Raw genomic sequence first — 25537 nt, 5'->3', positions numbered from 1 at the left:
ACTGCTACGGCCGCGTCTTTTACAGTTTTTTTTTTCACTTTGCATTTTTTTTTCTGCTTCGCAACCGTCGACTGCGATCTGTTCTCTTGATCTCTGCCGCCGCCGGCGCGTATATGCTCAACCTCGTATAGGATGTCTGGATTCGTTCTCGTATTTCACGCGTGTGCACGGTTAAAGAACGGCGTGCTTATTTTATTGACTCGCTTTTCCTTCGTCGTGGTCGCTATAAATTCGACCCTGCGGAGGAGGCTGCGGAAGATCCCACAAAATCCGGTTGGCTTAGCATCATCCAATCCTGGCCGCGGTGGCCGTATACATTTTGATGAAGGCGGAGATGTTTGATGCCCGTGTTCCTGGATCTAGGTACGCGTTAAGGAACCCCCACGTGATCGAAATTTTCGGGAGCCCTCCTCCTCCACGGCGTCTCTCATAATCAGATCGTGGTTTTGGCCCCGCCGCGGTGGTCTAGTGGCTAAGGTACTCGGCTGCTGACCCGCAGGGCGCGGGTTCGAATCCCGGCTGCGGCGGCTGCATTTCCGATGGAGGCGGAAATGTTGTAGGCCCGTGTGCTCAGATTTGGGTGCACGTTAAAGAACCCCAGGTGGTCTGAATTTCCGGAGCCCTCCACTACGGCGTCTCTCATAATCATATAGTGGTTTTGGGACGTTAAACCCCACATATCAATCAATCAGATCGTGGTTTTGGCATGTTTAAACCCCGTGAATGATTTATATTGATTGCAAGTAGGGCACCGCCGGGTTAGGCAAGTGTGGTCGGGTGTCGTTTCTGCTTTGTATACCCCAGGGAAGAAAAAAAAAATCGGGAGGGGAACTGCAGGCGCTCTGTGTTCTAGCCCCCGGCTACGCCAATGGTTCAGCACAATATTTACGCTGTTCAGCTGTGCAGCCGAGGAAGTATAGTGCCGCGCACCACTGTGTCGAAAAACACCGTCGCTTGAAAACAATGGTACTGCGACGTCCGCCCTCACTCCCCCTCCTCTCCCCTGTCTGTTTTCTTTTGCCTTTGGCACCATCACCGTTATGATGTTGAAGTCATTAGGGCCATGCACCTTCGGAGATGGTGGCCCACCTTGCCGATGGCGGCCTGACGAGCCACGCTTTTTCCAGCGAGTTTCTATAGAGACCTACCTCCCCACTCCCCTCCGCTCGCCTTACACACGTTCACGCTCAGACACGGGCACACGCACACACGGCACATTTAGAGGTTTTATTATCTATTGTACGTTGTTTCGCGTTTGCCGAAAACGAGGCGCCATCTATCTATAGCCGTTTGGCCTGCGACGTGTCCCTCGTGCATCGGCGTCGAAAGTTGAGATGGCGCACTATAGGTCTAATAAAACTTTGAATATTGAACACTGGACGTATTGGTTTAGCATGACCGTAAATTGTACAGCGCAACTGTTTGACGGAGTGCAATAATTCAGGAATTTGTGACTGCGTTCGGTCGGGCTGCGAAGTATACGTTGTTATATAGGCCGTTTGGGAGCAGGCGGAAAACGTAATTTCAAGGCTGGTTTCAGAATCGGTGCGAATATTCAGCTTTTTTTTTCTCTTCATTGTGTGTGTTTCGGGCTTCCTTAACTTTTGACGTTGACTGTACATCTACTGTTCCGTCCACGGGTTGTTGAATAAAGTTCTCTGCGAGCAGTTTCGTCAGGCGGTATGCGCTTGGCCACATGCGGTCTATAGACAGGGCTTGTTTTTTGAAGTCCTCTCTCTTCTATTTTATTTTTTCTGTCGAGTTGGGAGCGTACCATTAACTTCTCTTTGCAATGTTCAATAAATCTCGTTTTTTCATTGCCATTCTTGCATATTCTAGGTTAACGACAAAAATCGAAGTAAAACCATTAAAAAGTAGAATCGCTTAGCATAATATTGATACCTAACGGGACACCTTGATATTGGTTCTAAGAAAAAAAAATAGTTGGGATAATACGGAAAGGTGGTTCAGAATAAAAAAATCAGTTGTTAGTCCGCGCTGGTCCTCGTGAACCTTTCGTTTGCGTCTTCGTCTTGTGGGCGAGAAAGTTTCAGTACGAAAAGATAATTGCAAAAAAAAAAAACAAAAAAAAACATGCGAACCGGGCACAATTTTTCCACGGTCGCGAAGGAGTTGAAAGTCGTGTGCAACTGCAGTTGTTTTTTTGAAGCCCCTTTGATATTTCCCAGCGCTGTTCTTCCGTGCGCGGCATCTATAGCGCTTGTTTGCCCCTAATATATTATATATAGCTTCCCCGTACCGTGGTGCACGGGCGAGGCCCGCAGTCGTCGCCGTCGCCTCTTCGTCTGGGACGTCCCGCCGGGGACGCCTTCGCTCGCATGACCCGCACCATATTCGCGACGTGGGTGGGTGTCGGAATGTTGCGACGTCCTTGTAGTCGCCGCCCATCGTTGGCACCGGGAAGACGCGCGCAACGCGAGATGCTGTCGTGTACTTTTGTTGCGCTCCGTTATGCCAGCGTGCCTATACCGTGTCTTCGCGCATTCAATACACTCGCGAAGGGTTTATCTAACACCCGCCGCGTAACAACCTTGTTGTCTTGTTTGGTGTGACCAGATTGTTTAAGAAGAGAAAAAACTTCTCTACTCTGTATATGTGTATATTTACAGTGTCTGTATATGTATTATGTGTAATTGATATTTCCCGCTTCTGTCCATTACTTTTCTCGTCGGACCCTACACTAGCCTCAGTGTATGGGTCCAATCAGTGTTTGTAAACATCATGTGACGAATGATAATAAACGTTCAATCAATCAATCAATCAATCAATCAATCAATCAATCAATCAATCAATCAATCAATCAATCAATCAATCAATCAATCAACCGTTCTCTTCGAGATAAAAGTGTTTGTAAACCTCATGTGACAAATGATAATAAATGTTCAATCAATCAATCAATCAATCAATCAATCAATCAATCAATCAATCAATCAATCAATCAATCAATCAATCAATCAATCAATCAATCAATCAATCAATCAATCAACCGTTCTCTTCGAGATAAAAGTGGTGCTTATTTGGAGTAACGGCAACATTAATTTCTTTTTTTTGTTATAATTGAGGTCTGAAGGCACGAGAAGGCACGACACGACGGAGACGGCTGTTCCGAAACAACCCGTCGTGATGACGTATATGGTTATGCTGCTGGATTGCTGGCCAAGGTCGCGGGATGGAAGCCCGCCCGCGGCGACCGCATTTTGATGGAGGATAAATGCCACAGGGAGGAGGCCCGGCTATTGTGGCGATGTCGTGGTCAAGATTTACGGAACCCTCCACTATAACGGTGTCATAATTGTGTCGTATCTTTGCGGACGCAACACCCTATAACAACAGTTATTATTAACATGCCTGGTTGATTGATTGATATGTGGGGTTTAACGTCCCAAAACCACCATATGATTACGAGAGACGCCGTAGTGGAGGGCTCCGGGAATTTCGACCACCTGGGGTTCTTTAACGTGCACCCAAATCTGAGCACACGGGCCTACAACATTCCCGCCTCCATCGGAAATGCAGCCGCCGCAGCCGGGATTCGATCCCGCGACCTGCGGGTCAGCAGCCTTAACCACTATACCACCGCGGCGGGGCTTAACATGCCTGGTAGCAGCAATACGGTTTTTTTTTCTCTATATATATAGCTTTCCTCCACTGACGAAGCTACGAGTTCCGCTTTAATCGCAATGCCAGAAGCGTTGTTTTGTCTACGAAATCACCATCGTCGGCCTGATTACACCCACTGAAGAACCGCCAAGGGCTTCCCCCCATTTTACGTCAGCTAATCTGGACCCGTCCTATCTGCGACGGCGTTATCCCTGCGAGCTTCCCAATCTCGTCCGCCCACCTATAGCTTTCTGTTTCTCCCCTCGCGCGCTTGCCTTCTCTTGTAAGCCAGTCTTTACGACAAGAGGCCTATCTTGCCTGCTCGCCCCATGTTCATATCTCGTTTTATAGGTTTCGACTAAGATGTCGTGAACATGCGACTGTTATCTGACCAATTATTGTCTCCTATTTAACCGGCCACATGTATACCAATTACCAACCCATGTGGCTACCGTTTCTCTGCTTATTGCAAAGCGGCGATTGAAGTTCAAATCGCGTCTCGGACAATATGTGCGCGCGCATCCGGTCATCCTGCCAATATTTTATATTTTGCTTCCTTTAGCCCACAGTTACGCAATACGTCTCCCCTTGCCGCTTCTTCCTATATACATGCCAAGTGAGTCCGCTCGCTTGGTGTCTGCATGGCCACGCCTACGGCTTAAAAGTCGGCGCCTTCAACCCTAAAGACGATGACGACGACGGTTACGTCACGTGTAGATGCGTTGTACACCCGCTTGCTACCGCGCCTATCTCTCAATTTAGTGGTTCGCATCGCTAATGAGGCGCGCGTCCTCTGGCCGTGGGCGGTGGAATGAATGGGTCGCTCCCGCCGTGGCCTATAGATGCGCCCCCTGGCCTCTGTTGGCTGGCCAAATGGGATTTGCAAACGAGTACTCCATGAGGCACACATTTCGGTGGGATGTAATTCGTGAAAAAAAAAAAGTCGGTACAAACGCGGCCCTCAAAGGTGTGCCGGCTACATGCGTATTGATATTAACAGCTTTTTTTTTTTTACCCTATTGTGGGCTTGTCGAGTATCAGTCGGTTCTGACTGGCAGTCTGAACTTTTATCAAGATCACGTGTCCTTTCACGCTGTGGAATTTAATGTAGTGTTTTCTTGTTGCATTTGTTTCACTCATGACTTTCGTCGTTGCCTGTATAGCAGCACAAGTTTTGCGCCGATATGCACTCGGGCGTACGTTCAATTCCCTCCGTTGGAGGAAGGAAATGGTGTTGGAGAGTATTGCGCAATGCGATAGAAAGCAAGCAAGAAACTATGAAAGAAAGTGAGCTCCCAATCCAGCAATTCTTTTGAAATATATTTGCCTCATGACACCTCTTTCTCTCTCGCGTCCTTATATTCTATTTCACACACCACCATGCGATGCGAAATAACCCTACGAAGGTAAATACCTATGTAAAGCACGGAAGAATGTCTTTAAAGGAGTTCAAACGTTGGGTGGACCAATCGACCGGGTCGAGAAGCCAAGCGCGATGCGCGTGGTCGCCTTCCATGGTTACGAGGAAACCGAGTCGAGCTTTATATAATACATGCAGAGTACGCCATTCAGCTGTGTGATGATTTATGTATGCGGTATGTTGCGCAGCTCCACCTTATAGAGTGCTGGAACAAACCAGAACGCCGGCGCAAGCGGCTGCTCAAATGCACGGGACCTATAGAAATGAAGTTCCGTATGCCTCGTAAGCTAAAGCGAAGCATCGCTTGGATGATTTACCGCATTCGTCTCTGTGTGACACACGCGGGACGTTTATGCCTTATCGGTCGGCTGCAGTGACACAGGTCCCGATTGTGGCCACTTGCAGCTACCAGAAACGCTCCAATATATATATTTTGCGCCGGTCTAGCGTACGCAAGAGAATATCAGAAACTGATATCTTCGATTGCATATCTTAGTAGACCATTAGGCGATGAGGTAGTCTTTGGCCTGACGTCAACAGCACGAATTCGGTTATATGAGCCGTCGTTGCGTTCTCACAAGCCACCAGAATTGATGTTCGTCTTTAGATTTGCCCCAGCTTAGCAGGACCATATTCTGATTTCCTACAATTCGCCGTCATCATTCTCTCTTTCTCTCCCTTGTGTAAATTCTCGCTCTCTCGTTGTCAACGCCTCCTAGAAAAACTATGCCTGGAACGTCGCTCTCCTTTCGATTGGGCGCCTCCTGCCAGCGCGCAATCTCGGAGGCCATGCCTCCTGCCTTGTGTTGCGACCGGCCGCCACGTGAGACCGCTCGTCTCCGTACCGCTCAGTCACGAGACATTACCGTACCGCTCTGTCACGTGAAATCATGGCTGCTCGGAGGCAACTGTGAGGTCATTGCTGTGTTTGCAAGGGGCGGCCGTCAGAGACGCTCGCCTTCGCACCGAAGGAGGCGGGTAAAATCAGAGGGTAGGGCAGCGTTTTCGCGGCTCACGTTCCAGGCATAATTTTTTTAGGAGGCGTTGCTCTTTGTATACGCACATTTAGACACGCGGCGTTTCCGGAAAACTCGAGCGGCCCAAGCATTATTTCTTTGAAGTAATGTGTATATTGCCTATTTATATATTTGCTTGTTTAGAAAATTATATGCGAATACACTCGCTCGGTTCCTTATGCCATAGAGTTTCGTCATAAAATTAACTAGAGGGGACTCTGGCGCTGCAATCGTTCAGCCACCATGGGAACTATGAGTAGTACATGTATTTGCATATAGTCTTCGTGCTTGCACGCTTCGAACGCACTCGTGGCTACATTTATTGCTGTGTTTTGGTTTTGCTTTGAACGAAACAACGAACCATTGTGAGCTTCCTGACCAGATTTTAATGGGCCAACCTAGAAGGTCAAGGTGGTGAAGTGCGACTGCACAACTTTGGCCGACTATCTTTTCTTGACAGAGCAACTTGACAAAGCCACGCGAAGCCAAACGGAGTCGAAAGTACGAAGATTAGACAAATATCCGTGCACTACCCGTCATTCCCATGCTCGCTGCTGCGCCGCGCGTTGCAGCTCCCGTAGGCACTAGCACCAGGGCTCTCTCTAGTGCACTTATAGGGAACTCAGTGCCTTATACCATGGCCTCCGAGATTGCGGCTGCACGCCCGCCATCTCGGAGGCCATGCTTATACGTTCTGTTAAAATGGCTCCATGTAAGGCGGAAGTTATCTTTTCCTTCTCAAGCGATGTATTGAACCTCGCACCCCAGCTTACTGGAAAACTTTCTGCACGTCACCTTGATTTGCACTGCCTCCGTGATCGGTCCACCTTCAACCAAACAACGCTTTCATGTGACGACGCCATAGTGTGATGTCACTTCAGTTGACGTCACGATGACGTCACCGGTGCGTAAATCACCGATATCCTAACTGCAGTCTGCGAATAGATGGGGGGAGAAGAGGAGTGAACAAAGAAAAGGTAAGGAACATGACAAAGTAAAAGGAAGCTCGTATCCGCGGGGTGAATGCGGTTTGCCAGCCAACCATTTGTCGGGTGAGTTGGCGTACGTTCATGATTGCTTTTGAGGCGCGAAAGAACCGAATCACGAGAGACGACACGAGACGGAGTGCCACTTATGGCGAATTCCATTGGGAGAGCAGGTGCACTCAAAAGCACGCTCAAAGTGCTCTCTTCCGAGGCGGCGTGTTTCAGTGGTCGAACAGGAGTAGGAGCACTGTCATCCATTGGTAGAGCGAGAGCGCTTTTGCTGCGCCGAGAGCAGCCAGGAGCAGTTCTGTCTGCTCCCTCTTAAAAAGCGGAGTGAGTGGAAAACGCAGGAAACCACGTGTTTGGAACGTCATGTCCGGACATACCCTCTCAGCAATCCTCCTCACTTGTTTACATTTTGCGGCGTCGTGTCGGGCGGTTATGGCGGCAGCGAAGCGTGCGTGGTGCTCGGGCTCGAACGATTTTAACGTCGTAGCGGCAGATTCTGGCAGTGAACGTCCACCTTGCCTGCCTTCAGATTCACGGATGGCGGAGGCAGCAAAACGTCGTCGTCTTGCCGAAGTATTTGACGAGCTAGACGATGTCAGCAGCGATAGCTGCTGGAGCTCTACGTCCGAGTCGAGTTCAAGCAGCAGCGACGATGACGACGAAGTGTATGCAGCAGCGTTTCAGCAGCTCTTTTCTCTGCCAGAGCGAAGGCCGAAAGTGGAAGCATATGTTACAAAGACGGTGGCTAGCTACTCCGACGAGGAGGTGAGTCATTCGGCTTCTGTTTTAATTAGGTTGCTTAAAGGCCTGTTTTCTTCCAGTTCAAAAGAAATTTCCGCGTCACGCGGCCGGTCGTGGACTTCTTGGCAGCAGAATTCGCCAAGTCACCGCACTGCCCTCAGAACAGTGATCATGGTGGCCTGCCTGCCAAGTCGGCTGAAGAACACATTCTCTCCTTTCTTTGGTGAGTGTCCGTACGTTTAGGAATGCCGCTGTCATCAGGTCACTGCATAATCCGTTTTATAGTGGGTTAGAGGCATATGAAATATTGCAAATAAATGTACCTAATTCGCAGCATGTCATTGGACCACCTTGCTTTAAACTTGTTAAATGCTACTAGCGAGTGTCGAACGTAATAGAGTTATAGTATTTTGTGAAATGCTTTCGTAGTTTGTACACCTACACACTGAGCTTCACAAAATTCTCGTTACTAGAATCAGTGGCAAAGCATAATTCATGATGCATCATTACAAACAACCATGAAAACTTTTGCTCACGAAGCATTTCAAATCGGCTGTGTCAGCAGGTTCACAGTGAGCTTCATCTCCACACTTATAAATGTAATGCGCGAATTAAAATTAGAATTTGTTATTTAGATAGTGCTTCTACTAATCAAATATTTTGAGTTTCTAAGGTGTCACCCAAAAAGGTGGAATCGTGTTTTCTGACTTCAGTTGTCTTGCTAATTTGCTTCATTGACAGCGACAGCATTGTTAACACCATTATTCAGTCATTGACAGCAACAGCAAGCTTAATTCCATTATTTAATTAGAGTATCCTCTCCTTTTCAGGTATGCAGCCAACAAAGCATGCATTAGAGATGTCGCTGGCCGCTTTGAAGTCGCAGAAAGCACTCACCACAGAATGATGGGCCGAGTAACTGCATTCCTGCTCGACATAGCACCGAATGTAATCAAGTTCCCCAGTGACCTGCAGAAGCTTGCTGTGGATTTTGAGAAGGTAACTATGCTTTTGTAAACATGCTATTTAAGGTATAAACTACAGTTTTTTTCACACCAATGTCATACAGCTCTACACAACTCAAGGGACCAGACTAAGAGGAATTACACCTACTCAAACCACAATAAGGACTGAAAGCAACTGATATGCAGGATCAGAACTGCAAATGAACAGAAAATGTAAAAATGCAAGAGATATGAAAGAGCACCACACAGTCAAGCCTCCTTCATGTGTATTACAAATGCTGTCAGCAATCGGACATTTTTCTTGAGTAGTTTTGACCATGTGATGCTGTTTCATATCTCTTCTATTTTCCCATCTTCTGCTTAGTGATGTACATCTAGTACTTGTCCTGCATGTACAGTGAATAAACCTAGAGTTCAGTTACTTGTGCACTCTGTATGTACTCTGTATGTGTCATTAATTCCCCTTCGTGCGGTCCCATGTGTTCTTTACCGCTCTACTATTACAATTATGAATTAGTTAGTGCCAGAATGCACCTTTTAAATAAGTTATTACAATTATTTTTCCCAGATGCTTCACAATTAAATAGCCAGTTAATTTCAATCATGTGTACCGGTAGTGTATTGCACTCGCCGTTATGAGCTTCAAGTCTCCAGTTTGTTTTAAACTTTTCCGCATGTTATTGGCACCTTTCATTACCCTTAGTGCCATGCTTATTTGACTATGTGTGTGCACATTTTTTTCTCTTGCAGCTGTCGGGATTCCCAGACACAATTGGGTGTGTTGACGGAAGCTACATGCCTATCAGGTGCCCAGCCAGGAAAGTGCGATCTGTTTATATAAACCGGCACCATTACCTATCCTTGACACTTCAAGGTGTTTGTGACAACAAGAAGAGGTTTCTTGATGCCAGCACTGGCTACCCAAGCAAAATTCATGACGCACGCATTTTCCGTCGGTCCAGGATTTCAAGTGTTTTGCCACAACTGTGCTCTAGCAAGTACCATATAGTGGGGGATGCTGCATATCCTTTCCGGGAGTACCTGATGACACCAATTCGAGACTATGGGAATCTTGACAGCATCAAAAAAACCTTCAATGCAAGACTCTCCGGGACAAGGGTGCTTATTGAAAATACTTTTGGCGATTTAAAAAATCGTTTCAGACAACTGCACAGGTTGGATATGTGGACAGTGGATAACATGTCCAAGTTTATCATTTCATGCTGTGTGCTTCACAACCTCTGCATTGATTGTGGAGATTTGCCAGAGAACCTGTCACGAGACCTGTCACTTACCTCACAAACAACAAATGTAGACTCAAGCTCTTCTGCAGTTCAAGTAAGCAGCAGTAGTGTAGCCCAACAGGATAGCCTATTACGTGGCTTGGCTAGCATCAAGAGAGATCACTTGATGATAAAAATGGGGTTGCAGAACCAGCAGCCATGAAACAAGGAATTCCTTTACGTGTTATGCAGTTGTGAGCAAATATATGCTTACCAAAGGCCCACCTGAAAAGCTGAACTCGTTAAAACACCTTCAAGGTTGGGAAAAATTGTCCTTACCACACACCTGTTGGCCCATTTGCATTTTCTCAAGGTAGTGTATTGTGCCAAACTAGAAAATAAAAGACATTGAAACTAAGTAATCGCTTTGGGTAGTACGTTTATTTATTTAAAACTACCACTTTATTTTGGAAGTCCAAAGGCCTGACGGAGAATCTCCATTTTTTCTTCATGCATTTTGCGCCGCTCTTCACGAAGCACCTGTCGCTCGGCCTGCCTTTCAGCTCTTCGATTTTCTTTTTCTTGACGTCTGGCCGCCTTTTGAGCCTCCTTTTCTTCTTGCAGTGCCCTCATTTCAGTAAAAAACAACTGCATGTGTGCCAGGCGTGCAGTTCCTACCCGTGGCTTCGTGTCGGGATTTGAGGACTGCGTCTTATTTTCCTCAGTGGTGTTGGCAGGTGACAACACGGCCGGAGATTCGGGCGAGGCTTTGAATGTAGCCCCTGAGGCGTCTCGCTCTACCTCCGGTTCAATGCTGTCATCAATGCTTTCAATTTTTTTCACCTCGTCGTCAAAAGGCACAGGGGTGGGTGAAGCACCAGACCTTTTGTTATGGTCGGAAGACGCCTTCCGACGCCTAATTACTGTTTTGTACCTATTTTCACACTGTTCTGGGGTTTTGGCTATGCCAAGCACAGCCTCGATGTCCATCGATATTTGTTTAAAGGCTTGCTTCCTGTTTTTGAATTTTTTAAATGGGCCAATCTGAGGGAAATATTTGAGGTAGTACTCTAGGAGCAGCCTTGTTTGCCCCTCTGTCCATTCAGCAGCTAGAATAAGAAAGAACCAACACATAAATGGTTTATTGGGAAACTGTCGGTCATTGTGCAGGCATTACTTATAATTGAATAATTTAACACACAGCACGGTCACTTGAGCTTAATTATCAATCAGCAAGCATTAATCAACAAAACAAGCATTTGCGCAGACTAGCAAACATACATAAGTGATAAGTTCTGGTATTGTGCATGTAAATGCAATATGCAAATTGTGCCAGTCTTCCAGTAATTGTAGTGGTCTGCTTTCCATGCTCTCTTTTTTTTTTTGTCATTTAAGGATCACTCCTACAAGTACACTTTTACACGCTCTGATGCATGCTTGTTAGATTTACCCAAGAACACTTGCTGAGGCAATTGTAGACACTCAGTGTTAATATACTTGCCTCCACCTCCTCTCCTGGAGCCTGATGGCTTGCTTTGAGCACCAGTCTCCCCGTCAGCTGATCTTGATGCAGTGGGAGCTGGCAGGTGCAGAGTATCTGTGCCATCTAAAAAATATAAATGAGCAGTAAATGTAGTGCCTCGCAATAATGTTAATACTAATACTTACCACCTCCTGTTTCAACGCATGGCAATCTGAGCTCCATGCGCATTTCTTCGCTCCCTCGCCTTGGCACATCGCCAGCCATATTTGTACGCAGAACTGCATCTGTTTTCACACAATGATGGAAATGTAATCAAATCAGTTATATAATGAAAATGGTTTCTCAAGTAGTCAGCTACATTATGCAAACTCGGATGCCTTACACTCGAAGGTAAGCGGATTAGAGCAAGCAAAAAACAAATTCTAAAAAAGTCAATTCATCATGTTACAGGGCTGCATGAAACACTGCACAAATCACTGATAATTAAAAAAAAATATCGCTTATCATACGTAGCATCTCGACCCTGCGATAAGAAATCGTGCTTCCGAGGAGATGTATGGCTTCACCGTATCACGTGGGATGCTGATCTGCCGTCTGGAGACATTAGCCACTTAAAAATCAGAAATAAAAATAAATTGTTACTGCGTGCAATACTTAGCTGCACCCACGTGACACTTGCTACACGCCACTTCGCAGTTACTTTTCTTAAAACGCTGCGAATCATTCTGTTGCTGATGGAGGGGTCTGCAATGTAAGTTTGTTTTGAATTAAGGATTAATTACTCATGCAAGGAAACTTGGCAACAGGATAGTGTACTGCAGTACTTCTAGAATTGTTTACGTTTTGTTAACTGCTGATGACAGCAGCAGCTGGTAACTGCATGAACAGTCTGATAAAGCTGTCATATCCACGGTGTTTTTCTGATATGATAAAGAATAGTGGGCTTAGGTCCACGCGCGCAAGAATGCATTGCATGCTGCATGCGCGACAAGTGCGCTGAAACAAATAAAAAGCAATCAAATTCACTTTACCTTCCGTACTAGATGGTGCCTGGTGTTGAATTAAAGACAGTAGGATGCGCTGAGCTTCCGAGTCCATCATGTAGTAGTATACGAAGCAGCAGCTTTGCAGGATAGCGCGCAAGCGAGTGCGCTGTACCAACCACTGCCACACGTGCTTTCCTTGCCCGTCCGGATCAGACCGCACGTGTTTTGCAGCAGAGGACGCTGGGATGCACAACCTTTCTCCTCACTCGCCTTTTTATTCCCTCACACCTGCTCTGCGGAGGTGTGCCGCATTCCAGTGGCAGGTCGAGTGACGCGGCTCTCAGTGCTCTGCCCCCTACTCCTCTCTGCTCGGCACCCTTACTCCTGTTCTCTCAATGGAATTCGCCATTAGTGTCGATAATTGTGTCACCCGATTTTATGTAACAATGTGAAGTTGCCTTTTGTGATGACGATATCTGCGGTTTCACGTGCCTATTTAACGAAGACATGCCCGCCGCGGTGGTCTAGTGGCTATAAGGTACTCGGCTGCTGACCCGCAGGTCGCGGGATCGAATCCCGGCTGCGGCGGCTGCATTTTCGATGGAGGCGGAAATGTTGTATACGCCCGTGTGGTCAGATTTGGGAGCACGTTAAAGAACCCCTGGTGGTCGAAATCTCCGGAGCTCTCCGCTACGGCGTCTCTCGTAATCATATGGTTGTTTTGGGACGTTAAACCCAACAAATCAATCAATCAATCAATCAATCAATCAATCAATCAATCAATCAATCAATCAATCAATCAATCAATGAATCAATCAATCAATCAATCAACCAATCAATGAAGACATGGCGCCGAAATCGCAGCAACCAAGGAAGAAGACGGGACGTGCGCTAATGACTGATTTCAAATTTGGAAACGCTCGTTGCTTGTAACAAATGGGGCGGCAGTAAACGTATCAAGAGTGCAAGACTGCATCTTACGGCCTTGCGATTTCATTTGTGGTCGGAATAATTCAGGGGGCGCTTGACTTTCGTGCCCGCGTCAGATATTTGCAGCAGGGCGCTTTTGCGCAACTGTAAGACATATACGCTATACATTCGAGACCTGTACGCTTGTCATGGTACTCGGACCTCACACACGCTCTCATCCGGCGCAGCGCGCATTTTGTGCGGCGCATCGTGATTTGAGTCTCACGAGAAAGAGAGAGAGAGCGCAGGAAGGAAGGAAAAAGGAAGAACGCGTATAGGAACCTCTGCAGGAAGGGGCGAGTTGGAGCGGCGTCTGTGCTGTGTTGCACGTAATGCTATACATCCACGCGGAGGATACTTACGCAGGTATATACGCCTGGCGGGAACCGGCGCGATTCCTGTTCGATTATGGATGCACGCGCCTGCGTGCCTTTGAACTGAAGAGGGCGGCGGAGGCGACGAAGTCTCGCCGAAAAAAAAAAAAGAATAAAACATCTCCCAGAACACGCCTTTTCGGATGAACGTCAGAAAAACAGAAAAGTCCACTCGCGCGTATAATGGTGGCACCGTCTTTCTTTCTTTCTTTCTTTCTTTCTTTCTTTCTTTCTTTCTTTCTTTCTTTCTTTCTTTCTTTCTTTCTTTCTTTCTTTCTTTCTTTCTTTCTCTTTCTTTCTTTCTTTCGTTCTTTCTTTCTTTCGTTCTTTCTTTCTCTTTCTCTCTTTCTTTCTTTCTCTCTTTCTTTTTTTCTCTCTTTCTTTCTTTCTCTTTCTCTCTCTTTCTTCGAGGAAAGTGGAAGAGGGAAAGAATGGACGGGGGTGTTCGGGGGGGGGGGGCACTCCCTCACCCTTTTCTCACTGCAAGAGGGCAAGGGTACGTGCCCCGTCGCGCACGTGGGACGAGGAGGCTTCGGTGGCTCTTTGCCGTTTCGCGGTCACTTCCGTCATTTTTCTTCGATCTCCGCACGCGCGGCTTTGACCGCGCGCTCGAAGGAGCACGTGACCTTCTTCCTCTTCTTGTTCGGTTGTATAGTATGCGTATGCTTGCGCGTATAATTTGGGGGAAAACTGTTGCCTGTTTTGTAGATTTTGTGTGTATAGTACGTCCTATATGCTTCGGGCGCTCGAAACAGTGGGGGTGGCGTCGTGATGTTTATGCCATGACACCTTGGCTGATATTTTGGACATTGTCAGATTTTTGGCACGCTGTTAAGTTCAGCCACTGGTCCATTCTTAGCGGTCCATAGGGGGGCTGCTCCTTGATTTGCTTGAAACGAAGCGGTTACCTAATATGACAATATATCCGGATTTGATGATTGTTCAGAATATCACCCTATATGGACGTCTCATGGGCAGTAATACGGGGCGGAAAGGGGGGGAGAGGAGCAAGAGAGAGAGAGAGATGAATAGAGAGGAAAGGCGGGGAGGTTAACCAAGCTTGGCTTGGTTGGCTACCCTACACTTGGGGTGGGGGAAAAGGAGAATAATAGAACAGAAAGAGATAGAAAAGAAGAGAAGTAAGAAAGACACGGATGAACAGTCAGCTCGAGACTACACCGCACGGTCTCGCACAGTTCTTTCACAAGCGGTCGTCAAGTCTGGTGGTCCTTAAAAAGTACAAGAGGGCTTTCGTTGCTTGGCGCGTATGGGAAGCCGTCGGCCAAGGTCCCAGGATCTTCTCCTCTGTAAGCGGCCGTGAATGATCCAGCTGACAGAGCTTGGCTTCCATAATACGTCGTTCGGTCTGGTATGCTGGGCAATGACATAGAATGTGCTCAAGCGTTTCCTCGCAGGCGCATGCGCAAGCGTTTCTTCGCATGCTGCTATCCCGTGTGATCCTATATGGCAGTGTGGTCTGGGAACTTCCTGATTATAGCTGTAGACGATTAGTACACGGTTCTTTGTTCTACTTTCGCCAGAAACGTGTTTCACCCAGCCCGCCTTGACGTGTTATGGTGGATGGTCGTTTTATTTATTTGGAAATGCGGGCCTATATAAGAACGCCATTCGGGGCCCCGCCGCGGTGGTCTAGTGGCTGAGGTACTCGGCTGCTGACCCGCAGGTGGCGGGATCGAATCCCGGCTGCGGCGGCTGCATTTCCGAGGGAGGCGGAAATGTTGTAGGCCCGTGTGCTCAGATTTGGGTGCACGTTAAAGAACCCCCAGGTGGTCGGAATTTCCGGAGCCCTCCACTGCGGCGTCACTAGTGGTTCTGGGACGTTCAACCCCGACACTTATAAGTTTATGAAGCGTTCTAAGGCTGATGATGATTAAGGGTTATATGGAAGGACACAGATTCAGGCATTGATCCCGGATTCTGGTTTTTGTGGCCAAAAAAAAAGGGGGGGGGGCGGTATGTGGAGACCGGGAGTGTGTACATATTGCTCGCTTGGTGGGCATTTACAGAATAATCTCCCTTGTCGCAGTCGTCAAGTGCTCTGCTCCATAACCGTCACCCATCGTTACAGTGACTCCTCGCACGGTGCTTACAGGTCCTTGAAGTCCTCAAAAAACTCTTGAATTAGGAAAAAAAAAAACTGGTTTTCAAGGCCCTTGAAAGTCCTGGAATGTTTCCTCGTCCTTGAAGATCGTTGAATTTCCCGAGCAGTGCACTCCCAGGTCGGCATTTCAACCTCCTTAATGTGGTAGATTGCTGTCGATCTGACAAACTCCCCAGTTCATAAACAGTAATTTACCATGAGCGCACATGGTTGTGTTGGGAAAAAAAAATTCAGTTTGTCTGTCGGTGTGGCATAGCGATGAATGCTAAATACAATCATTCCTATAATCTGAACCACTCTTGTAAGCATTCAGTGCGTGTTGTGTTTTTAAGAACATATCAGACTACTAGATGTTTTTATAATTGTGGTGTCCGTTTAATTAATAGTGTCCATTTACATAAGTACAATAAAACTAGCCATATTAGAATGCTAAGGCACGTTGCCGGGCTAGTTGGTTGAGATTCATCATTTTCACTGGTATAGCGCACCAGTGAAAATGATGCATATTAGAATGTTTTAGACGAAAAAATTCGAAGTTTGCATGCCGCTTTGAGACCTTAAAAAACCTGCATCAGGTCCTGGAAAGTCCTTGAATATCCTTGAATTTTTGAGCTGTATGAACCCCGCTTCGGGATTTTTCAGTTAAAAGCATGCGCGCTGTATGGTGATGTTGGTTGGCACTGTGACGTGGTTGTGACGATGAAGCACGCAGAGCGCAGGTTGGTTTATGAGATGAAAACTTTTCATTGGGCTATTTATTTAGTCTAGGCCCACTAAATGATAATCTCAAAGTAGTAACCCGAACAGCGGCAAGCCTCTGCGATAGTTTGCGCGCCGTCCAGTTATCATCCATCGACAGGCGCGCGCATCCTGCTCAGCAGCTTTGCGCATTATGCGTGCCTGTTCGTAGTGATAAGTGAACGGCATCGCGAAGACTTGCTGCTGTCCTGGTTTCATTTGACGCCGATAGTGCAAGCAATGCTCGCTGAACAGTGATAGCGGTGAGCACAGACATCTCCAGGCGATTTATCTATATCATCCTTTGTGAAACGCGTCCACTTATGCAGACGTCTTACGGCACTTTCCTTCGTTGTCGCAGGGGCTAAATAAACTGTCACTCGTGTTCCGCGCGCGTAATCCTGAAGGAAACGTCCGAAACACCCGCGAGGTTTCCAAACATCACGACGTGGTTTGCGAACGGGTTTTTAACGCGACAGCATTAAAGGGATTGTTTCGCACAAAATTCAGATGTTGGTGGCGTCGGCGTATTCGGTTATGAGCGAGAATTCGAGGTACATGCAAATAAATAAATAAATAAATAAATAAATATATATATATATATATATATATATATATATATATATATATATATATATATATATATATATATATATATATATATATATATATATATATATATATATATATATATAGGCGCGGAAGGGCGTTTGCACTTTGGCTTTCCTTGCGGTATCAGTTTAGGTTGTGCGTGTGTGTGTGTGTGTGTGCGTGTGTGTGTGTCTGTGTGTTTATTTTAAATGCATTGTCGTTGCATGCAGAAAGTCCAAAAACAAACAACGAAGTGGGATGCGAGTTTACCCATCTTGAGGATGGGTAAACGTTGACGAGGATGGTATAGCAGTGGCCTCTGTGATGTCGAAGCCCATTTCTTCACCAGGAGTCATATAGCCAGGCACGTCGGGCTGTCGTTCCAACCAGCGATGCAGCAGGGAACCTTGGGCAGCCTGTTTGCCGCTGCGAACTTAGACAAGGCGCCATTCGCAATAGTAACAAGCTTTTTTTTTTTAAAAAAAAGGGGGGGGGGGCAGGATTAGGTACTTGCGCAAGCGTTGCGAATCCTATGGTTCGAGTAGTTAGGGAAAATGGAGCAGTGATGCTATCGTTATCAGTCGCCGAGGTTTTCCCCCACCTTTGTTGGCATAACTGCGACTGTAATCGAGAGCATTTATGCAAAAGTTGTGATAGGGAGGTGATTCGGAGTATAAAGCGACGTCCTGATAAAGTGTTGGTAGCTAATGCGTGTCACGTGGATGTCATAGAAACAGAGTTGCGCATGACAGTCACTAACTGAAGTAGATACGCGCGAGATTTTCTATTGGTCAATAGCCCATAATAATGCGCAGGTAGTGTTGTATCACTTTTGGGCTCACGTAAATGGGTCACAATGTGTTGCGTGTTTGGGCATTCATTAAAGTAGTGTTGTTCGCTCAAGCAAGGTGCACCACACATACACCTGTCCGATGCAGTTATATTGAATCGATGAAGATAATACTGAAAGTGTCCGTGACCAGATAATAAGTGTGTTAGGTTTTTAGGAGGGGGAACCATTGAGGAATTTTGTACGGACTTGTGATCCAATGAAATGGCGTTGTCTCAGGTCCCTCAGTCTGCCAATGGGTGTGCCAATATGAATTCAAGATTTTATGAAACTGAGTTTGTACTGACCGAATTGATATTTTGGCGTAACGCACGAAGCCTGATTTCCCTCCTAATGCAGCTGCAGCGTCAGCTAGCTCATTTCCCAAAATACCCATATGGCCAGGTACATGATACAATTTTATAATTTTGCCTGACGAGATTATATGGTTAAGAAGCAGCTTAATGTTCCGAATTCTTTCATCGTTATCAGTTAGACTTGAAAGTTTCATTAGAAGCGATAGACAGTCTGTGTAAATGTGGGCTGGCGTGTTAAAGTAGTTTGTAAAAACGAAATGAAGGGCTTCTTGGAATGCTTTTAATTCCGTGTCGTATGCGCTTGAAGCGTTGCGGGTCTGAAATTTTCTAACAGTTATGATTTTTCCATCCTTTGTCAAAGCAATATATGCCGCACCCGCCGCGTAGGACGTGTATGAGCCGTCAGTGTATACGTGAATGGCTTTTGTTTTGAAAATAACCGCTTCTTGTGATGGTGAGAGTTCAGTGAAAGTAAATTTATATTTTTTACTGGGGTGATGAGCCCACGGACTGCATGGATATAGTATGTCAGCCGGTTTGAATGTTTTTACACCACAATAAGTTACGTTCCGGAGTATGAATAAGGAAAATTCTGCAGATTGTCTGTCCAACTCTAGTGGTAACGGAGGCGCGTTAGCGAGAATCTGTAAGGATGACGTACGTGTGGTGTAAAATGCACCTGCTAAGGAAATTAAGACGGTTCGCTGAACTGATAAAACTCGCGCACTAATGAATTGGTGGTGGTGGTAGTGGTTACAATGAAGAGGAAAAAGGCACCTAATTTCTGTCTGCCTTCAGGCGACACGGCGCAGTGCCTTGTAGGGTTGGGGGGAAGGAGGGATAAAAAGAATAGAAGGAAAATAGACGGAGAAGAAGACAGCCAACGAGAGGAAAAAGAAGGAGATAGGAAAGTGGGGATCCGGTCGAAGCAGTCCAAGGGCGGGGCACCACAATGCGAGAGCTGCACGGCTTCAGGAGACCGCGGAGGGCGAACCAGTCGGCGGGAGCTACGCTGAAGTCGGAGATCGCGAGGGCACAACCGTCCAGCTTGAAATCCTGCGAGCGAATCAATGAATTTTGATGGGAACATAGGCCACCATACCGGAGATGCATACGTGAGAGAGGGCAATATCACTTGACGGTAGAGTCGTCTAATGAGTGTACTTTTTAATGAATGGTGCGATTTAACAAATGCGAGGAGCCGGGACGTGGACACTTCAGCTTTTCCTTTAATGTAGTCAATGTGGGCATGAAAATTTGAAGAGGGGTCAAATAATACGCCTAGGATCTTAATTTCTTTCTTGTGTTTGAGAAAAATGCCATCCATGCGGATAGAGGGGCAGCGTTTTGATGTACCCATGTGTCCGTTATTAAAGAACACGAAGAACGACTTCTCGGCGCTTACGGTAACTTTTACGGTGTGTGTGTGTGTGTGTGTGTGTGTGTGTGTGTGTGTGTGTGTGTGTGTGTGTGTGTGTGTGGATACATGCTGTCGTGATGTGTTCTTATGAAGACGAAGTTTGTGTCCCCCCCCATTTTTTCGGCGGAAGCCCAGTGACTACGAAATACAAATAAGTGCGCTCGGCAATACTTGTACGCGAAGTTCTTTTCTTCTTGTAAGGAGACAGCGGCAACGAGGAAACGTGGTGGCGCGGCAGACAGGGTCGTCGTTGACGTTGACGAAACGTGGCACTTGACAGCCGCGTAAATCGACCCTTTGCGGGTTCTGTCGGGAAGTCTTGATCAGTCCGTCCTTTCTGTGTCGCGCGTTGATCGGCATTGAGCTGTCACGGCCGCGCGTGAGTTGTGGTCGCGCACGTTTGCGAGGAGTCGTTCCTTCTGAAAAAGAGGATGTGGAGCTCGGTGAGAATGGCAACCATCTCTCAAGTGAGAAGAGCTTCTTGAGAAGAAAAGAAATTGGGTTCGGTGTGCACGCTTAGTGTATCTCGTGTGAGGTCGTATGCACCGACGCAAACACGCACACAGGCATGGGGGGGGGGGGGGGGAGGTTGAAGTTAAGGACACTTCAACTGCAGGACGTGCATGGCTGGAGGTGTAAGGACACCCTCAACACAAACACATACATGGGTAGGGCTAAGGACATCCTCAGACGAAACGTACGAGGCGATTGGGTAAGGACACTTCAACCGAAGAACAAGAGATTAATGCCCGTCCGATGAGGCGCTGTCTGTGCGAATGATAGAAGAAGAGGGAGGTGGTCAAGGACAGCTCCACCAACAAGAGGGGTGCGGGTAAGGACAATGCAACTCAAACATGCACAAGGGCCAGAAGGTAAGGGCTCCTCAACCCAAAGACTAATCACTATAGTAATCAGGGAATGGTGAAAGAACACCACTACCGTATCACTAATCACTAAAAGGTGAAATGACGCCCCACCCGCAAAACTTATCGCGGAAGGGTTTCACGGAACACTCATCATCAGGGTATCACGGAAGGGAAGGGTTATCACGGAACACTCATCACTTAAATGTAAAAGGACACATCATCTGCAACTCTCATTATGGGAGGCTGAAGGACACCTCAACCGTAAAAGTCATCACTTAAGGGTAAAAGGACACCTCACCAGCAACACCCGTCATGGGAGGGCCAAAGACACCTCAACCGTAAAACTCGTCACTTAACGGTGAAAGGAAACCTCATCCGCAACACTCATCACGGAAGGGTGAAGGACACCTCAACAGTAACAATCATCACTTAAAGGTGAAAGGGCACATCACCCGCAACACTTATCACGGAAGTCTGAAGGACACCTCAATAGTAGCACTCATCACTCAAGGGGGAAAGTATGCCTCACCCACAACACTCATCACTGAACGCTAAAGCACACCTCAACCATAACAGTCATCACTTATAAGAGTGAAATGACACCTCACCAGAAACACTCATCACGGGAGGGGCACCTCAACTGTAAGACTCATAACTTAAGGGTGAAGGGACACCTCACCAGCAACGCTGGTCACAGGGGCACAGGGGTACCTCAACCATAAAACTCACCACTTTAAGGTGAAAGGACGCCCCTGATCCGCTCTTGCAATCGTCGGCTTAATTGTGCTTATTTTGACGTAATCCTTTTTCTTCGGTTACGTCTTTACGTAGTAGTTTGTGCGGCACTGTTCAACTTCGTGGCAGTTTAACAACAACAACAACAACAACAACAACAACAACAACAACAACAACAACAACAACAACAACAACAACAACAACAACAACAACAACAACAACAACAACAACAACAACAACAACAACAACAACAACAGCAACAACAACAACAACAACAACAACAAAACAGTTGGCGTGGAAAGAAAGTAGCTCACTTCAAATTCCGTGACAGGTGTCTGTCATAAGTTTGGCGTCAAAAGAAAGCATGGCAACACAGCTGCCGCAGCTGGTATCTATACCATGCATGCTGTATTGGCAAAACGATGGTTATTGCCGGGTGGTGTTGCCGTGAGCTGACAGAATAACTAGTATATGTATGTATGTATGTATGTATGTATGTATGTATGTATGTATGTATGTATGTATGTATGTATGTATGTATGTATGTATGTATGTATGTATGTATGTATGTATGTATGTATGTATGTATGTATGTATGTATGTGTGTGTGTGTGTGTGTGTGTGTGTGTGTGTGTGTGTGTGTGTGTGTGTGTGTGTGTGTGTGTGTGTGTGTGTGTGTGTATGTATGCATGTAGGCATGCATGCATGTATGTATGCATGCATGTATCTATGTATGTATGTATGTATGTGTGTGTGTATGTATGTATGTATGTATGTATGTATGTATGTATGTATGTATGTATGTATGTATGTATGTATGTATGTGTGTGTGTATGTGTGTATGTATGTATGTATGTATGTATGTATGTATGTATGTATGTATGTATGTATGTACGTATGTATGTATGTATGTATGTATGTATGTATGTATGTATGTATGTATGTATGTATGTATGTATGTATGTATGTATGTATGTATGTATGTGTGTATGTATGTATGTATGTATGTATGTATGTATGCGTGTATGTGTATTGTAGGCACCTATTATGCGCTTCATCCTCATCTGGACAGCCGTCAATCATCATCACCTGTTCTGGCTTCCAGTCGTCATCGTCTTTGAACGTGCGCTCCATCCTCGGGTCCGTTGCGCTTAATGGCTCGTAGTTATCGAGCCACTTCTCCACATCTTCGCCGCGGAGACTAGCGAAGATCGTAGGGTCGCTCTGGTTGTTTACAATGTAAAGAGGAGGGGCTTGCGGCTCAGGGATGGGAGCAGAAAAAGCGTCCACCCACTCACTCTCAGGCATGTTGACGGACTGAGGGTCCAAGCGGCGGCCTGAACGGAGTTCTAGCGAGTAGGCGTTGTAAGTAGAGGTACTGGGATCGTCAATCCACCTCCACCACGTATGACGACTCGGTTGTAACGAGGTTTATTGGCCGTGAACTCGGCTACGAACAAGCGCAACGGACCCGACAAAGAAGCGCACGTTCAAAGACGATGATGACTGTCAGCCAGAACAGGTGATGATGATTGACTGCTGTCCAGATGAGGATGAAGCGCATAATAGATGCCTACACTATGTATGCACGTTCACTTGCATGCACACGTGTCCGGCTTCATAATACGAAGTACGGACTGCCATATAACAAAAAACTTGCCAGAAAAGTTGCAACATTCATACCTTACTTCTCTAAGCCGAAGGCCGAATCTAGCATCTACCGATCTTCACTATTTCGTACCCTATGGAAGATTGCTAGCGATCCCACCACGCCCTTGTCCTCGCGTACTCAACAACAACAACAACAACAACAACAACAACAACAACAACAACAACAACAACAACAACAACAACAACAACAACAACAACAACAACAACAACAACAACAACAACAACAACAACAACAACAACAACAAACACTGCTTGAAACAAAAGAAATCCTGCAACTACCAATTTCAACAACACCGCCCTGCATACACCGACAAAAACGGTTTACGCCTCGTTCGCGAGATGTATAGCGGCCGCGTTTGCCTCACCCTTCTTCCAACGCGCGCATATTTGTACGCGCGTTCGCGAACGTTTGCTGGGGAAGCGAACCCACGTCTGCACGTTTACAATTTCTACGATCCGCCCCCCTCCCCTTCCCTGTAGCCGTCGTACGCATCATCACCGTTGTGACGGGCACGCGTCCTCGGGACGTCCCGTCTCGATCCGCCCCGAAAAGAGGGCCGGCGAGCGAAAAGAAGCAGGACGGAGCCGATTGACGCAGCGGGACGGAGAAGAACGAAGGCTGCGCGCAACAGAAAAAAAAAGAATGAACAAAAGAGACAAAAGCTTTGCGTATGTATACGTGCACCTGTTTTAGTTCTGTTCAGTGCTGCAAAAGCCGTGCGGGAGACCAGCCATTGACGTCGGATCCCTGGCTTGCGTGGAGTACCGATACTTGTGTTTCTACTTTTTTCATACTTTTTTTTTTCGTCGCCGCGTGCACAAGGTATAGAAGGTGCAATATCACCGTAGAAAAGCAAACTACCGATCACCAGAACTCCGTGTATAAGCAAGACCGTGCTTTGGGCGAATTTGTACATCCTTAGCGGTGATCGAGGCGAAAATGGTCGAGGCCCGTGTCTTTTGATTTAGGTGCGCGCTATAAAACTTGAGTGGTCGAAAATTTTCAGAGGTTTTCTCTACGGTGTCGCTCATATTCATATCGTAGTTTTGGGACGTTAAACCCCATAATATTTACATTCTCAGCGGGAAAACACGGCGCATGAAGGCGAAAACGAAGGAGACATGGTTCCCTGGATGAGTGCTGTCTAGAGCCCTCGTCCAGTGTAACGAGTCTCTACACAGTGCTATTCCAGTGTAACGAGTCTCTACACAGCGCTCGTCCAGTGTAGCGAGTCTACACAGCGCTCGTCCAGTGTAGCGTGTCTCTACAAAGCGCTTGTCCAGTGTAACGGGTCTCTACACAGCGCTCGTCCAGTGTAGCGAGTCTCTACACAGCGCTCGTCCAGTGTAGCGAGTCTCTACACAGCGCTCGTCCAGTGTAACGAGTTTTTACAAAGCGCTCGTCCAGTGTAACGGGTCGCTACAGAGCGCTCGTCCAGTGTAACGGGTCTCTACACAGCGCTCGTCCAGTGTAACGAGTCTTTACACAGCGCTCTTCCAGTGTAACGGGTCTCTACACAGCGCTCGTCCAGTGTAACGAGTTTCTACACAGCGCTAGTCTAGTGTAACGGGTCTCTACACAGCGCTCGTCCACTGTAACGGGTCTCTACACAGCGCTCGTCCAGTGTAGCGAATCTCTACACAGCGCTCGTTCAGTGTAGCGGGTCTCTACAGAGCACTCGTTCAGTGCAACGAGTCTCTATCGTCCTCTCCTTTTTCCGTTGTGTTTCCTCCCGCCAAGCTCTATATTACTTCATCCAACAGCTTTTTTTACGGTCAGTTCTGGTTCGTTGTCGGATGTTGTACTGTATCGTGACGTCACTACTCCGATGGCGTTGAATGCCCGATTCAGGCATTTTCAAGATAGAGCCCGATTCAGGATAGAGCATTGTGCATCCAGATTTGGTGATTAATGATCCGAGTGTTATATAAGTATGTATAAATTATATATGTACATTGTATATATTCAGGTTAAAATTGTGTCTCTAACTATATTGCCTAGCGTGTAACAACGATATGTTATGAAGAAGATTGGTAAATGTTCTCTGATGTTTATGGGGGATCGGGAACTTTCGTCAGGCTCGCCATGCAGCCTTTGGCTCTCTCCGTCCTCTTGACTGGTCAAGAAAATGAGGACATTGAATTGAACGTTTTGTAAAACTAAAGTACATATAGTTAAAAAAATACATGATCTATTTTATCTTCGAGTCGACGCTTCGCGAAAAACGTGCCGCCACGATACACGAAGTTATGGCTTATCGTCGCACGTCGTGTACGCCATACTGCCGTACTTGCTGCACCGTACTTCGGCTGGTGGTCGCAGATGAGAAGTGTTTTGCTCGCCGCTTCCGTGACAGGCCGTCTCTGTCGACCGGACAGCTCTGACCCCGTCCGCCCATCGCCGGGACCGGGATACGAGAAGCGCCACGGCGCCCTTTTGCCGCCTTTTACGCCG

The 25537-nt window shown here is 46.8% G+C and overlaps 3 protein-coding genes across 8 annotated transcripts in view; 2 read left to right on the top strand and 1 right to left on the bottom strand.

The window, feature by feature from the left end:
• Positions 1–25537, top strand: part of LOC119168255 (uncharacterized) — a 523033-nt gene that overhangs the window by 63947 nt on the left and 433549 nt on the right. The window lies entirely within an intron of this gene.
• LOC119177033 (putative nuclease HARBI1) lies at positions 7268–10399 on the top strand. The gene is made up of 4 exons (XM_037428390.2): positions 7268–7817; positions 7874–8016; positions 8624–8792; positions 9509–10399. Exons 1-4 carry the CDS (start codon positions 7416–7418, stop codon positions 10202–10204), a joined length of 1410 nt encoding a protein of 469 aa, XP_037284287.1. The 5' UTR covers positions 7268–7415; the 3' UTR covers positions 10205–10399.
• On the bottom strand, positions 10404–12710 carry LOC119163621 (uncharacterized). The gene is made up of 4 exons (XM_037415663.2): positions 12496–12710; positions 11650–11748; positions 11483–11587; positions 10404–11090 (listed from the first exon to the last, which is right to left on the bottom strand). Exons 1-4 carry the CDS (start codon positions 12563–12565, stop codon positions 10444–10446), a joined length of 921 nt encoding a protein of 306 aa, XP_037271560.1. The 5' UTR covers positions 12566–12710; the 3' UTR covers positions 10404–10443.

This window comes from Rhipicephalus microplus, chromosome 6 (assembly GCF_043290135.1).
Source record: "Rhipicephalus microplus isolate Deutch F79 chromosome 6, USDA_Rmic, whole genome shotgun sequence".
Taxonomy (NCBI): Eukaryota; Metazoa; Arthropoda; class Arachnida; order Ixodida; family Ixodidae; genus Rhipicephalus; species Rhipicephalus microplus.
The sequence above is the reverse complement of the archived record's forward strand: the minus strand, read 5'-3'. Positions and strand labels throughout refer to the sequence as shown.